The 15,193-nt window shown below is 48.4% G+C and overlaps 1 protein-coding gene across 1 annotated transcript in view; it reads left to right on the forward strand.

The window, feature by feature from the left end:
* Nucleotides 1-318: 318 nt before the first annotated feature.
* The window catches only part of LOC128689026 (neuropilin-2-like), a gene marked incomplete at its 3' end in the record, with an annotated part of 77,503 nt that continues 62,628 nt past the window's right edge, over nt 319-15,193 (forward strand). The window contains exon 1 of the mRNA XM_070080539.1: nt 319-885. Coding sequence (XP_069936640.1) covers nt 507-885 — 379 coding nt within the window. The remainder of the gene's footprint in view (nt 886-15,193) is intronic.

Below are 15,193 nucleotides of genomic sequence, written 5' to 3' on the forward strand. Positions count from 1 at the left end.
TCCGGTTACGAACATTCCTGGCGGATGTTAGGAAGGCGGCCCACGCGTCCTGGAGAAAGTCATGATCAGGCACTGTTTTTGTTATCCATCCTTCTGGTCTCCTTTAACACAACGTTACACGGGCCACCATCTATAAGCCTCAGAAGATCGCTTTTTGTACTATTAGACCGGTAATAAATAATAAAGGTTAAGGATACAGTAATTACTGGGGAAATATCCCTGGCTGAGGTCGATTCCTGGTTTATTTACCTTCCAGAGTGTGGGTGGAGTATATAAGTGGCGGGTGCGATGCTAAGTGGGTATCAGAGGTCTAGGTGTCGCAGGTGTCGCTAGCAGTGCCAGAAGTGCTGTCCGCTTTACACAACACACCGCTCTACACCAGACAAAAGCTGTAGTTTATTTCTTTTGTGACTAAGTTAACTAAAGTTTAGCGAGAAAATTGTTTTATATGCATCAGACTGTAAAGATTAATTTATATTTGTTTGAAAATACATGTAACTGGTAAAATGGAACTTTTTTTATTAAAGAGAGTGAAGCTGTTGACTCTGATTATTATAATGGTGAGATCAGCGTCTAGTTTAACAGGTAACGATGATAACGCTGAGATGAACGAACCACAAGATGCTGACGCCAGCTGGTTGCAGACACCTCCTTACCCTCACATTCAACCCGTGTTGTCGTCGAGCTCGAAGAAAATGGCCAGAATGACCACGGACGACGAGGGTAATGGTGAGTCTAGACCAGCGGTGGTGAGAAGTGTCGACGATGAGGAGACAATCTCGCAGGATGAGAGGGAGGCAGATGGAGACACATTATCTCTCACACTGAAGAAGATGGCATTAGACAGAGCTCTTAGTATCCAGGGACGAGCTTCGTCAAGTAAAGGTAGGAAATTCGTGCTGTCTTTCGTGGCATAGTGACAGTGTGTTCCAGCTTAAACAAAAGTTCCCGGGACGAAACCTAGACAAGACGAGTCGTGTATCTGCAAGTCTGCTAACACCTACTGCCCCGCTTATCCTGCTAACACCTGCTGCCCCTCTCACCCTGCTAACACTTGCTGCCCCTCTCACCCTGCTAACACCTGCTGTCCCTCTTACCCTGCTAACACCTGCTGCCCGTCTCACCCTGCTAACACCTGCTGCACCTCTCACCCTGCTAACACCTGCTGACCCTCTCACCATGCTAACACCTGCTGCCCCTCTCACCATGCTAACACCTGCTGACCCTCTCACCCTGGTAACACCTGCTGTCCTCTTACTCTGCTAACACCTGCTTCCCGTCTCACCCTGCTAACACCTGCTGCCCCTCTCACCCTGCTAACACCTGCTGACCCTCTCACCCTGCTAACACCTGCTGCCCCTCTCACCATGCTAACACCTGCTGCTCCTCTCACCCTGTTAACACCAGCTGACCCTCTCACCCTGCTAACACCTGCTGACCTTCTCACCCTGCTAACACCTGCTGTCCCTCTTACTCTGCTAACACCTGCTGCCCGTCTCACCTTGCTAACACCTGCTACCCCTCTCACCCTGCTAACACCTGCTGCCCCTCTTACCCTGCTAACACCTGCTGCCCGTCTCACACTGCTAACACCTGCTGCCCCTCTCACCCTGCCAACACCTGCTGACCCTCTCACCCTGCTAACACCTGCTGCCCCTCGCACCATGCTAACACCTGCTGACCCCTCTCACCATGCTAACACCTGCTGTCCCTCTTTCTCTGCTAACACCTGCTGCCCGTCTCACACTGCTAACACCTGCTGACCCTCTCACCCTGCTAACACCTGCTGCCCCTCTCACCATGCTAACACCTGCTGACCCTATCACCCTGCTAACACCTGCTGACCCTCTCACCCTGCTAACACCTGCTGCCCCTCTCACCCTGGTAACACCTGCTGACCCTCTCACCGTGCCAACACCTGCTGACCCTCTCACCCTGCTAACACCTGCTGACCCTCCTACCCTGCTAACACCTGCTGCCTCTCTCACCATGCTAACACCTGCTGACCCTCTCACCCTGCTAACACCTGCTGCCTCTCTCACCATGCTAACACATGCTGCTTCTCTCACCATGCTAACACCTGCTGCCTCTCTCATCGTACTAACACCTGCTGCCTCTCTCACCGTTCTAACACCGGCTGCCTCTCTCACCATGTTAACACCTGCTGACCCTCTCACCGTGCCAACACCTGCTGACCCTCTCACCCTGCTAACACCTGCTGACCCTCCCACCCTGCTAACACCTACTGTCTCTCTCACCATGCTAACGCCTGCTGACCATCTCACCCTACTAAAACCTGCTGTCTCTCTCACCATGCTAACACATGCTGCCTCTCTCACCATGCTAACACCTACTGCCTCTCTCACCGGATAACACCTGCTGCCTCTCTCACCATGCTAACCCCTGCTGAGTCCTCTCTCATCGTACTAACACCTGCTGCCCTCTCACCGTGCTAACACCGGCTGCCTCTCTCACCCTGGTAACACCTGCTGACCCTCTCACCGTGCAAACACCTGCTGACCCTCTCACCCTGCTAACACCTGCTGACCCTTCCACCCTGCTAACACCTGCTGTCTCTCTCACCATGCTAACGCCTGCTGACCATCTCACCCTACTAAAACCTGCTGTCTCTCTCACCATGCTAACACATGCTGCCTCTCTCACCATGCTAACACCTACTGCCTCTCTCACCGGATAACACCTGCTGCCTCTCTCACCATGCTAACACCTGCTGAGTCTCTCACCCTGCTAGCACCTGCTGACCCTCTCACCGTGCTAACACCTGCTGACCCTCTCACCGTGCTAACACCTGCTGCCTCTCTCACCATGCTAACACCTGCTGACCCTCTCACCGTGCTAACACCTGCTGGCCCTCTCACCGTGCTAACACCTACAGCCTCTCTCACCGTGCTAACACCTACTGCCTCTCTCACCGTGCTAACACCTGCTGCCTCTCTCACCGTGCTAACACCTGCTGCCTCTCACCGTGCTAACACCTGCTGCCTCTCTCACCGTGCTAACACCTACTGCCTCTCTCACCGTACTACACTGCTGACCCTCTCTCACCATGCTAACACCTGCTGCCTCTCTCACCGTAACACCTAACACACTGCTGATCTGCTCTCACCGTGCTAACACCTGCTGACCCTCTCACCGTGCTAACACCTGCTGCCTCTCTCACCGTGCTAACACCTGCTGCCTCTCTCACCATGCTAACATCTGCTGACCCTCTTACCGTGCTAACACCTGATGGCCCTCTCACCGTGCTAACACCTACTGCCTCTCTCAACGTGCTAACACCTACTGCCTCTCTCACCGTGCTAACACCTGCTGCCTCTCTCACCGTGCTAACACCTGCTGCCTATCTCACCGTGCTAACACCTCCTGCCTCTCTCACCGTGCTAACACCTACTGCCTCTCTCACCGTACTAACACCTGCTGACCCTCTCACAGTGCTAACACCTGCTGCCTCTCTCACCGTGCTAACACCTGCTGCCTCTCTCACCGTGCTAACACCTACTGCCTCTCTCACCGTGCTAACACCTGCTGCCTTTCTCACCGTGCTAACACCTGCTGCCTCTCTCACCGTGCTAACACCTGCTGCCTCTCTCACCGTACTAACACCTGCTGACCCTCTCATCGTGCTAACACCTGCTGCCTCTTTCACCGTGCTAACACCTGCTGACCCTCTCACCGTGCTAACACCTGCTGCCTCTCACCGTGCTAACACCTGCTGCCTCTCTCACCGTACTAACACCTGCTGACCTCTCACCGCGCTAACACCCCTCACTCACTACCCACACCGTTCACTCACTACCCACACCCCTCACTCATTACCCACACCCCTCACTCACTACCCACACCCCTCACTCACTACCCACACCCCTCACTCACTACCCACACCCATCACTCGCTACCCACACCCCTCACTCACTACCCACACCCATCACTCACTACCCACACCCCTCACTCAGTACCCACACCCATCACTCACTACCCACACCCATCACTCACTACCCACACCCATCACTCACTACCCACACCCCTCACTCACTACCCACACCCATCACTCGCTTCCCACACCCCTCACTCACTACCCACACCCATCACTCACTACCCACACCCATCACTCACTACCCACACCCATCACTCACTACCCACACCCATCACTCACTACCCACACCCATCACTGGCTTCCCACACCCCTCACTCACTACCCACACCCATCACTCACTACCCACACCCCTCACTCACTACCCACACCCATCACTCGCTTCCCACACCCCTCACTCACTACCCACACCCATCACTCTCTACCCACACCCCTCACTCACTACCCACACCCATCACTCACTACCCACACCCATCACTCGCTACCCACACCCATCACTCGCTACCCACACCCATCACTCACTACCCACACCCCTCACTCACTACCCACACCCATCACTCAGTCCCACACCCCTTCCCACACCCCTCACTCACTACCCACACCCCATCACTCGCTTCCCACACCCCTCACTCACTACCCACACCCATCACTCACTACCCACACCCGTCACTCACTACCCACACCCATCACTCACTACCCTACGTTTCGCCCACACCCATCACTCACTACCCACACCCCTCACTCAGTACCCACACCCATCACTCACTACCCACACCCATCACTCACTACCCACACCCATCACTCACTACCCACCCGTCTCTCACACTCATCACTCACTACCCACACTCATCACTCACTACCCACACCCATCACTCACTACCCACACCCCTCACTCAGTACCCACACCCATCACTCACTACCCACACCCATCACTCACTACCCACACCCATCACTCACTACCCACACTCATCACTCACTACCCACACTCATCACTCACTACCCACACCCATCACTGGCTTCCCACCCATAAACATATTTTCCAAGTAGTCGTCACCCCTCCCTCTCTCTTTCTGTGTCTGTCTGTCTGCCTGTCTCTCTGTCTGTCTGTCTGCTGTCTGTCTGTCTGTCTGTCTGTCTGCCTGTCTGTCTGTCTGCGTCTCTGTCTGTCTGTCTGCTGTCTGTCTGTCTGTCTCCAAATCTCTCTGTCTGTCTGTCTGTCTCTATCTCTCCCATTTCTTCAAAGATATTCACTACGAATTATCTCTTGCAAACTACAGATGCGGCTACACTTGAAGGAGAAAATCCAATGTCTAGTTTGTTGTTTCCTTTCGGAATATGTACACTCGTATTTATATAACGCCAGTGTATGTATCCACCGAAATGTGTCCGCGATGTTTGTCACCCCTACGTATTTATCCTTTATGTATATATCCTCGTGGTTTGTTTCTTGCGACGTTATGTTTGACTGTTAATGGGGATCAAAGTTCATCGACTACACGAGGATCATTAAGCCTTCATATCACCTGTTCTCCATCAGTTAAGAAAACTTGTATCCTAAAGTATTGATTAAATATAATCTATGCTCAAATATACAGAAACATTCGCCTCATGCAACACAAATGTATCCCATGACGTATGTATCTCTTGCGATAATACATATGTATATATATATATATATATATATATATATATATATATATATATATATATATATATATATATATATATATATATATATATATATATATATATATATATATATATATATATATATATATATATATATATATATATATATATATATACATATATTAGGTACCACCTCTAGAACTTTACTGGGGACATTGAGCTTGTTATAATAAGGTTAGGTAAGTTTACTAAGGTTCTTTGGTACAAAATTATTAATTTTTACATTAACATAAATGAAAAAATATATCTTTAAATATATAAGAGAAAATTTTAAAATGGACTTAATTTTAATTGAGTTCTTGCTAATTGACAAGTTTTACATATGCAGCACGACATATGTGGTTGTGTGCGTACTCACCTATTTGTGGTTGCAGGGGTCGAGTCTTAGCTCCTGGCCCCGCCTCTTCACTGGTTGCTACTGGGCCCTCTCACTCCCGCTCCATGAGCTTTATCAAACCTCGTCTTAAAACTGTGTATGGTTCCTGCCTCCACTACGTAACTTTCTAGGCTATTCCACTGTCTGACAACTCTATGACTGAAGAAATACTTCCTAATATCTTTCTGACTCATCTGTGTCTTCAACTTCCAATTGTGACCCTTGTTTCTGTGTCCCCTCCCTGGAACATCCTGTCTTTGTCCACCTTGTCTATTCCGCGCAGTATTTTATATATCGTCATCATGTCTCCCCAGACCCTCCTGTGCTCCAGTGTCGTCAGGCCGATTTCCCTTAACCTTTTTTCATAGGGCATTCCCCTTAGCTCTGGAACTAACCTTGTCGCAAACCTTTGTACTTTCTCTAGTTTCTTGACATGCTTTATCAAGTGCGGGTTCCAAACAGGTGCTGCATACTCCAGTATGGGCCTGACATACACGGTGTACAGTGTCTTGAACGAATCCTTACTAAGGTATCGGAACGCTGTTCTCAGGTTTGCCAGGCGCCCATATGCTGCAGCAGTTATCTGATTGATGTGTGCTTCCAGAGACATGCTCGGTGTTATACTCACCCCAAGATTTTTCTCCTTGAGAGAGGCTTGCAGTCTTTGGTCACCTAGCCTATACTCTGTCTGCGGTCTTCTGTGCCCTTCCCCTATCTTCATGACTTTGCATTTGGCGGGAAATTCGAGAAGCCAGTTGCTGGACCAGGTGTCCAGTCTGTCCAGGTCTCTTTGAAGTCCTGCCTGGTCCTCATCTGATTTAATTCTCTTCATTAACTTCACATCATCTGCGAACAGGTACACTTTTGAGTCTAACCCTTTCATCATGTCGTTCACATATACCAAAAATAGCACTGTTCCTAGGACCGACCCCTGTGGGACCCCGCTCGTCACAGGTGCCCACTGTGATACATCATTACGTACCATGACTCGTTGTTGCCTCCCTGTCAGGTATTCTCTGATCCATTGCAGTGCCCTTCCTGTTATACGCGCATGATCCTCTAACAGAGTCTTGAACTATTCCTTACTGAGGTATTGGAACGCTATTCTCAGGTTTCCCAGGCGACCATATGCTCTAACAGTTATCTGGTTGATGTGCACCTCAGATGATGTGCTCGGTATTATGCTCATCCCTAGATGCTTTTCCTTTAGTGAGGTTTGCGGTCTTTGGCCACCTAGCTTGTACTGTCAGCGGTCTTCTTTGCTCTTCCTCGATCTTCATTACTTTGCATTTGGAGGGGTTAAATTCAAGGAACCAGTTGCTGGACCAGGCTTGCAACCTGTCCATGTCTCTCCTCATTAACTTCACATCATCTGGAAACAGGGACACTTCTGAGTCTATACCTTCCGCCATGTCATTCACATATACCAAAAACAGTACTGATCTTAGGGCTGTCAGGTACTCCCTGGTCCACTGCAGTGCCCTTCCTGTTGTGCATGCCTAGTCCTCCAGCTGTTAAGAGGAACTGTGTCGAAAGTCCTTCTTGCAGTCCAAGAAAATGCAATCTACCCACCCCTCTCTCTCTCGTGTTTCACTTCCGTTATCTTGTCATAAAACTCCAGTAGGTTTGTGACACTGGACTTTCCTTCACTGAATCCGTGCTGGGTGTCGTTTATAAGCCTATTTCGTTCTAGGTGCTCCACCACTCTCCTGATAATCTTCTCCATGACTTTGCATACTATACATGTGAGTGACACCGGTCTGTAGTTTAGGGCCTCGTGTCTGTCTCCTTTCTTAAAAATGGTAACTACATTTGCCGTCTCCCATACCTCAGGTAGTTACCCGGTTCCATGGATGTGTTGAAAATTGTTGGTGGCACACACAGCGTCTCTTTTCCCTCTCTAAGGACCCACGGAGAAATGTTGTCCTGTCCTACCGCCTTTGAGGTATCAAGGTCACTTAGCAGCTTCTTTACCTCCTCCTCGGTTGTGTGCATTTCATCCAGCCCTTGTTGGTATATCCCTTGTTTGTGTACCCCCTTATTCTGACTTCCGGAATAATGTATCTCCTATGTACGTACTTCCTTAAATCTCATGCTGAGCTTCTCACGTACTTCATGGTTTTCTTGTGAGCTCCCCACCTTCTTTCCTTAGCCTGATTACCTGATCCTTGACTGTTGTCTTCCTCCTGATGTGGCTCTACAACAGCTTCGGGTCAGACTGTACTTTCGATGCGATGTCGTTTTCGTGCTGTCGCTGGGCCTCCCACCTTCTGCGCATACCTGTTTCTGGATCTTCGACTAATCTCTTTATTTTCCTGGGTTCTTTGTTTCTGTACTTTTTTCATTCTCTAGTGCACTTAGTTTTTGTCTCCCTACACCTTTGGGCAAACCAAGGGCTCGTTCTGTGTGTGTGTACTCACCTAGTTGTACTCACCTAATTGAGGTTGCAGGGGTCGAGTCCGAGCTCCTGCCCCCGCCTCTTCACTGATCGCTTTATCATACCTCTGCTTAAAGCTATGTATGGATCCTGACTCCACTACATCGCTTCCCAAACTATTCCACTTACTGACTACTCTGTGGCTGAAGAAATACTTCCTAACATCCCTGTGATTCATCTGCGTCTTCAACTTCCAACTGTGTCCCCTTGTTACTGTGTCCAATCTCTGGAACATCCTGTCTTTGTCCACCTTGTCAATTCCTCTCAGTATTTTGTATGTTATCATGTCCCCCCTATCTCTCCTGTCCTCCAGTGTCGTCAGGTTGATTTCCCTTAACCTCTCCTCGTAGGACATACCTCTTAGCTCTGGGATTAGTCTTGTTGCAAACCTTTGCACTTTCTCTAGTTTCTTTACGTGCTTGGCTAGGTGTGGGTTCCAAACTGGTGCCGCATACTCCAATATGGGCCTAACGTACACGGTGTACAGGGTCCTGAACGATTCCTTATTAAGATGTCGGAATGCTGTTTTGAGGTTTGCTAGGTGCCCATATGCTGCAGCAGTTATTTGGTTGATGTGCTCTTCAGGAGTTGTGCCTGGTGTTATACTCACCCCAAGATCTTTTTCCTTGAGTGAGGTGTGTAGTCTCTGGCCCCCTAGACTGTACTCTGTCTGCGGTCTTCTTTGCCCTTCCCCAATCTTCATGACTTTGCACTTGGTGGGATTGAACTCCAGGAGCCAATTGCTGGACCAGGTCTGCAGCCTGTCCAGATCCCTTTGTAGTTCTGCCTGGTCTTCGATCGAGCGAATTCTTCTCATCAACTTCACGTCATCTGCAAGCAGGGACGCCTCAGAGTCTATTCCTTCCGTCATGTCGTTCACAAATACCAGAAATAGCACTGGTCCTAGGACTGACCCCTGTGGGACCCCGCTGGTTACAGGTGCCCACTCTGACACCTCGCCACGTACCATTACTCGCTGCTGTCTTCCTGACAAGTATTCCCTGATCCATTGTAGTGCCTTCCCTGTTATCCCTGCTTGGTCCTCCAGTTTTTGCCCCAATCTCTTGTGTGGAACTGTGTCAAACGCCTTCTTGCAGTCCAAGAATATGCAATCCACCCACCCCTCTCTCTCTTGTCTTACTGCTGTCACCATGTCATAGAACTCCAGTAGGTTTGTGACACAGGATTTCCCATCCCTGAAACCATGGTGGCTGCTGTTGATGAGATCATTCCTTTCTAGGTGTTCCACCACTCTTCTGATAATCTTCTCCATGATTTTGCATACTATACATGTCAGTGACACTAGTCTGTCCAGCACTTGGTGGTGTGCCCCACCTCTCCATCTTTCTGGAGCCCCTTCTGTCTCCTCTGTGAACACTTCTTTGAATCTCTTGTTGAGTTCCTCACATACTTCACGGTCATTTCTTGTTGTCTCTCCTCCTTCCTTCCTTAGCCTGATTACCTGGTCCTTGACTGTTGTTTTCCTCCTGATGTGGCTGTATAACAGTTTCGGGTCAGATTTGGTTTTCGCTCCTATGTCGTTTTCATATTGTCTTTGGGCCTCCCTTATCAGCGTTGGTGTACTATACATTCAGTTTCTTATTGAACACTGTGTTTTGGGGGGTCTGTGAGGGTGGGGGATCTGGCAGGGTACTGTGGGATTCTATAGCTGAGTGTTGGGAGGGAGCTGTGGGTGTGGATTGTGGTTTGTGCTGGGATGGCATGATTGGTTGTGTGGCTTCTGGGGATGGTTCTTTGTGTGCTTGCTCTTATTGCTCTGCCCTGCTCTAGTTGTCCTCTGCTGGTTCTGTGCTTGTCTCTCCTTCTCTTGTATTCTGCCAAGTCCTTCAACCGTGATAGGTCATTTTTTCCCTTCAGGTGCCTCCTTATTCTCTGAAAATTTACAATCTCGGACATGTCCTCTTCACCTATTTCTATGATAATGTTCTCAATCTCCATTCTTTCTGCCTGCAGTCTTTCAATATGTGTCCTTCCCTCGCTCTCCTGATGCCCATGAATAAACACGGACTTCGCCCTCTCCTCCTCCCATTGCCTTTCTCTCTGTGACTCTGGTTCCTGCCTGTACATGCCCATTTTCTCCCTTTTTTTCTGTGGCTTTTGGTGGGATGTTTGTGCCACTGCATTTGACCTATCCCCTTCTCCACCTGCACCCAGCTGCTCTCCCCCTTTCACTCCTTGGTCCTGCTTGGTAGGCTGATATGGCCCTAGCATAAGTTATATCTCCTTCCTTCCCGTTTGGCTTACCAGCTTCATATGCTGGGTCTTCTCTGGTCAATATCCCTGTAACTCGTTTCAGCCTGTTTACCTCATCTTCTAGGACCCTTATCCTGGCTACTGCAGTTTCAATTTGTGATTCCCAGTTATTCTTCACCTCCACCAACCTCTTCCAATTTCACAGAAAGCTCTGTCTCCATTTTTGTAGAAAGCTCTCCTAGTTTTCTCTACCACTATTGTTCTATAAATTTGCATTGCTCTTCCATTAACTGCTCCTTAAAAAAACATTCTCCTCTGATCCCTGGGTCCTTTGAATCCCCCTCTGACCCGCCATTTTTTTAAAGGAGAAGTAGAGAGGAGAGAGAGAGAGAGAGAGAGAGAGAGAGAGAGAGAGAGAGAGAGAGAGAGAGAGAGAGAGAGAGAGAGAGAGAGAGAGAGAGAGACCAAACTAACCATGAAGAACCATGTTGTAAATCTTGCAAACAAGGCAGCCAGGAAGCTTACAGCACTTCGCCGTATCTCGCATCTACTTGACAGTAGGGGTTGCAAGATTCTGTACGAGGCACAAGTACGCTCGCACCTTGACTATGCTCCACTTTCTTAGTTTGCCTGCCCCCCCCCTCTCATCTGCGACTGCTTGACAGAGTAGAGAACAGAGCAAGACGTCTCATCTCTCGCCTGCACCCATCCTGGATAGATCTGTCATTTCAGCAGAGCCTTCAACATAGGAGGGATGTGGGTGGCCTTATTGTTATGTACAAGGCCAATATTGTCAAAGTACCACACTTGGATCCACTCCGAGAACAGCGTGAAACAAGCTTTTATGCCACAAGACGGGCAGAAAGCAGCAACTTCACTCTGGCTGTACCCTTCTCCAGAACATCACTCCATCTGAGATCATATATACCCAGGATGACTCGAGTATGGAACACATTCGTACAGCATAATGATGTCAACGAGATAAAGTCAGTTGATCGAATGAAAATGCTGGCCCACAGATGGCTCCAACTTCATCCTGTTTCCTACTTGTATGCCTCATAACAATAAAAATGCTTTCAAATGAGCTGATGTAGGTAACAGCTCTTAGTTTGCCAATACAGTTAGGAATCCTTAACCTGTAAATAGCTGTCAATAAAGCTAGGGATCCTTAACCTTGTCAAACCCTGTGTAAAAAAAAAAAAAAAAGAGACAGAGAGAGATGGAACATGAGACAGAGAGAGCGAGAGAGAGAGAGAAGTGTGTGGTGGACAGTGTGATGTGGACAGTGTGAGGTGGATAGTGTGTGGTAGATAGAGTGCGGTGGATAGTGTGTGGTGGACAGTGTGTGGTGGATAGTGTTTAGTGGATAGTAGTGTGTGGTGGACAGTGTGTGGAGGATAATGTGTGGTGGATAATGTGTAGTGAATAGTGCGAGAATGAAAGTGTGTGGTGGGTAGTGTGTGATGGAAATTGCGTGGTGGATATTGGGGTGGATAGTGTTTAGTGGATAGTAGTGTGTGGTGGACAGTGTGTGGAGGATAATGTGTGGTGTGTGGTGGAGAGTGTGTGGAGAATAGTGTGAGGAGTGTGATGGATAGTGTGTGGATGATAGTGCGGTGGATAGTGTGTGGTGCATAGCGTGTGGTGGATAGTAGCGTATGGTGGACAGTAGTTTGTGGTGGATATTAGTGTGTGGTGGATAGTGTGTGGTGGATAGTAGTGAATGGAGCACAGTAGTGTGTGGTGGATAGTAGTGTGTGGTGGATAGTGTGTGGTGGATAGTGTGTAGTGGATAGTGTGTGGTGGATAGTGCCTGGTAGATAGTGTGTGGTGGATAGTGTATGGCGGATAGTATGTGGTGGATAGTGTGTATTGGATAGAGTGAGGTGGATAGTAGTGTGTGGTGGATAGTAATGTGTGGTTGAGAGTGTGTAGTGGATATTGTGGTGGATAGTGTTTGGTGGATAGCAGTGTGTGGTGGATAGTGTGTGGTGGGTAGTAGTGTGCGGTGGATAGTAGTGTGTGCTGGATAGCAGTGTGTGCTGGATAGTGTGTGACTGATAGTGAGTGGTGGATAGTGTGTGGTGGATAGTGCGTGGTGGATAGTAGTAAATGGTGGATAATAGTATGTGATGGATAGTGTGTGGTGGATAGTAGTGTGTGGTGGATAGTGTGTGACTGATAGTGTGTGGTGGATAGTGTGTGGTGGATAGTGTGTGGTGGATAGTGTGTGGTGGATAGTAGTGAATGGTGCACAGTAGTGTGTGGTGGATAGTAGTGTGTGGTGGATAGTGTGTGATTGATAGTGTGTGGTGGATAGTGTGTGATTGATATTGTGTGGTGGATAGTGTGCGGCGGATAGTGCTTGGTAGATAGTGTGTGTTGGATAGTGTGTGGTGGATAGTGTGTGTGGTGGATAGTGTGTGGTGGATAGTAATGTGTGGTGGAAAGTGTGTGGTGGATATTTTGGTGGATAGGGTTTGGTGGATAGTGTTTGGTGGATAGTGTGTGGAGGATAGTGTGTGGTGGATAGTGTGTGGAGGATAGTGTAGTGGATAGTGTATGGTGGATAGTAGTGAATGGTGGACAGTGTGTGGATGATAATGTGTGGTGTGTGGTGGAGAGTGTGTGTGGAGAATAGTGTGTGGATGATAGTACGGTGGATAGTGTGTGGTGCATAGCGTGTGGTGGATAGTAGCGTATGGTGGACAGTAGCTTGTGGTGGATATTAGTGTGTGGTGAATAGTGTGTGGTGGATAGTAGTGTGTGGTGGATAGTAGTGTGTGGTGGATAGTAGTGTGTGGTGGATAGTAGTGTGTGGTGGATAGTAGTGTGTGGTGGATAGTGTGTGGTGGATAGTGTGTGGTGGATAGTGTGTGGTGGATAGTGCCTGGTAGATAGTGTGTGGTGGATAGTGTGTGGCGGATAGTATGTGGTGGATAGTGTGTATTGGATAGAGTGAGGTGGATAGTAGTGTGTGGTGGATAGTAATGTGTGGTTGAGAGTGTGTAGTGGATATTGTGGTGGATAGTGTTTGGTGGATAGCAGTGTGTGGTGGGTAGTAGTGTGTGGTGGATAGTAGTGTGTGCTGGATTGCAGTGTGTGCTGGATAGTGTGTGACTGATAGTGAGTGGTGGATAGTGTGTGGTGGATAGTGCATGGTGGATAGTAGTAAATGGTGGATAATAGTATGTGATGGATAGTGTGTGGTGGATAGTAGTGTGTGGTGGATAGTGTGTGACTGATAGTGTGTGGTGGATAGTGTGTGGTGGATAGTAGTGAATGGTGCACAGTAGTGTGTGGTGGATAGTAGTGTGTGGTGGATAGTGTGTGATTGATAGTGTGTGGTGGATAGTGTGTGTGGTGGATAGTGTGTGGTGGATAGTGTGCGGTGGATAGTGCTTGGTAGATAGTGTGTGTTGGATAGTGTGTGGTGGATAGTGTGTGTGGTGGATAGTGTGTGGTGGATAGTAATGTGTGGTGGAAAGTGTGTGGTGGATATTTTGGTGGATAGGGTTTGGTGGATAGTGTTTGGTGGATAGTGTGTGGAGGATAGTGTGTGGTGGATAGTGTGTGGAGGATAGTGTAGTGGATAGTGTATGGTGGATAGTAGTGAATGGTGGATAGTAGTGTATGGTGGATAGTATTGTGTGGTGGATAGTAGTGTGTGGTGGATAGTGCGTGGTGGATAGTAATGAATGTTGGATAGTGTGTGGTGGATAGTAGTGTGGTGGATAGTGTGTAGTGGATAATAGTGTGTGGTGGATAGTACTGTGTGGTGGATAGTACTGTGTGGTGGATAGTGTGTAGTGGATAATAGTGCGTGGTAGATAGTACTGTGTGGTCGATAATAGTGTGTGATGGATAATAGTGTGTGGTGGATAGTAGTGTGTGGGTGGTGGATTGTGCGTGATTGATACTGTATGGTGGATAGCGTTTGGGGGATAGTGTTTGATGGACAGTGCGTGGTGGATAGTGTGTGGTGGATAATGTGTGGTGGATAATGTGTAGTGAATAGTGCGAGATGGAAAGTGTGTGGTGGATAGTGTGTGGTGGATAATGTGTGGTGGATAATGTGTAGTGAATAGTGCGAGAATGAAAGTGTGTGGTGGATAGTGTGTGGTGGATAGTAGTGTGTGATAGAAACTCTGTGGCGGATAATAATGTGTGGTGGATAATAGTGTGGTGGATAGTGTATGGTGGATAGTAGTGTATGGTGGATAGTAGTGTGTATGGTGGATAGAAGTGTGTGGTGGATAGTGTGTGGTGGATAGTGTGAGGAGAACAGTGTGTGGTGGATAGTGTGTGGCGGATAGTGGTGTACTCACCTAATTGTGGTTACAGGGGTCGAGACTCAGCTCCTGGCCCCGCTTCTTCACTGAACGCTACTAGATCCTCTCTGTCCCTCTGCTCCATGAGCTTTATCATACTTCGTCTTAAAGCTATGTACGGTTCCTGCCTCCACTACATCACTCGCCAGATTGTTCCACTTCCTGACAACTCTATGACTGAAGAAATACTTTCTAACAACCCTGTAACTTGTCTGAGTCTTCAGCTTCTAAGAGTGAGCACTTGTTTCTGTGTC

Source organism: Cherax quadricarinatus, unplaced genomic scaffold (assembly GCF_038502225.1).
Source record: "Cherax quadricarinatus isolate ZL_2023a unplaced genomic scaffold, ASM3850222v1 Contig579, whole genome shotgun sequence".
Lineage (NCBI taxonomy): Eukaryota > Metazoa > Arthropoda > Malacostraca > Decapoda > Parastacidae > Cherax > Cherax quadricarinatus.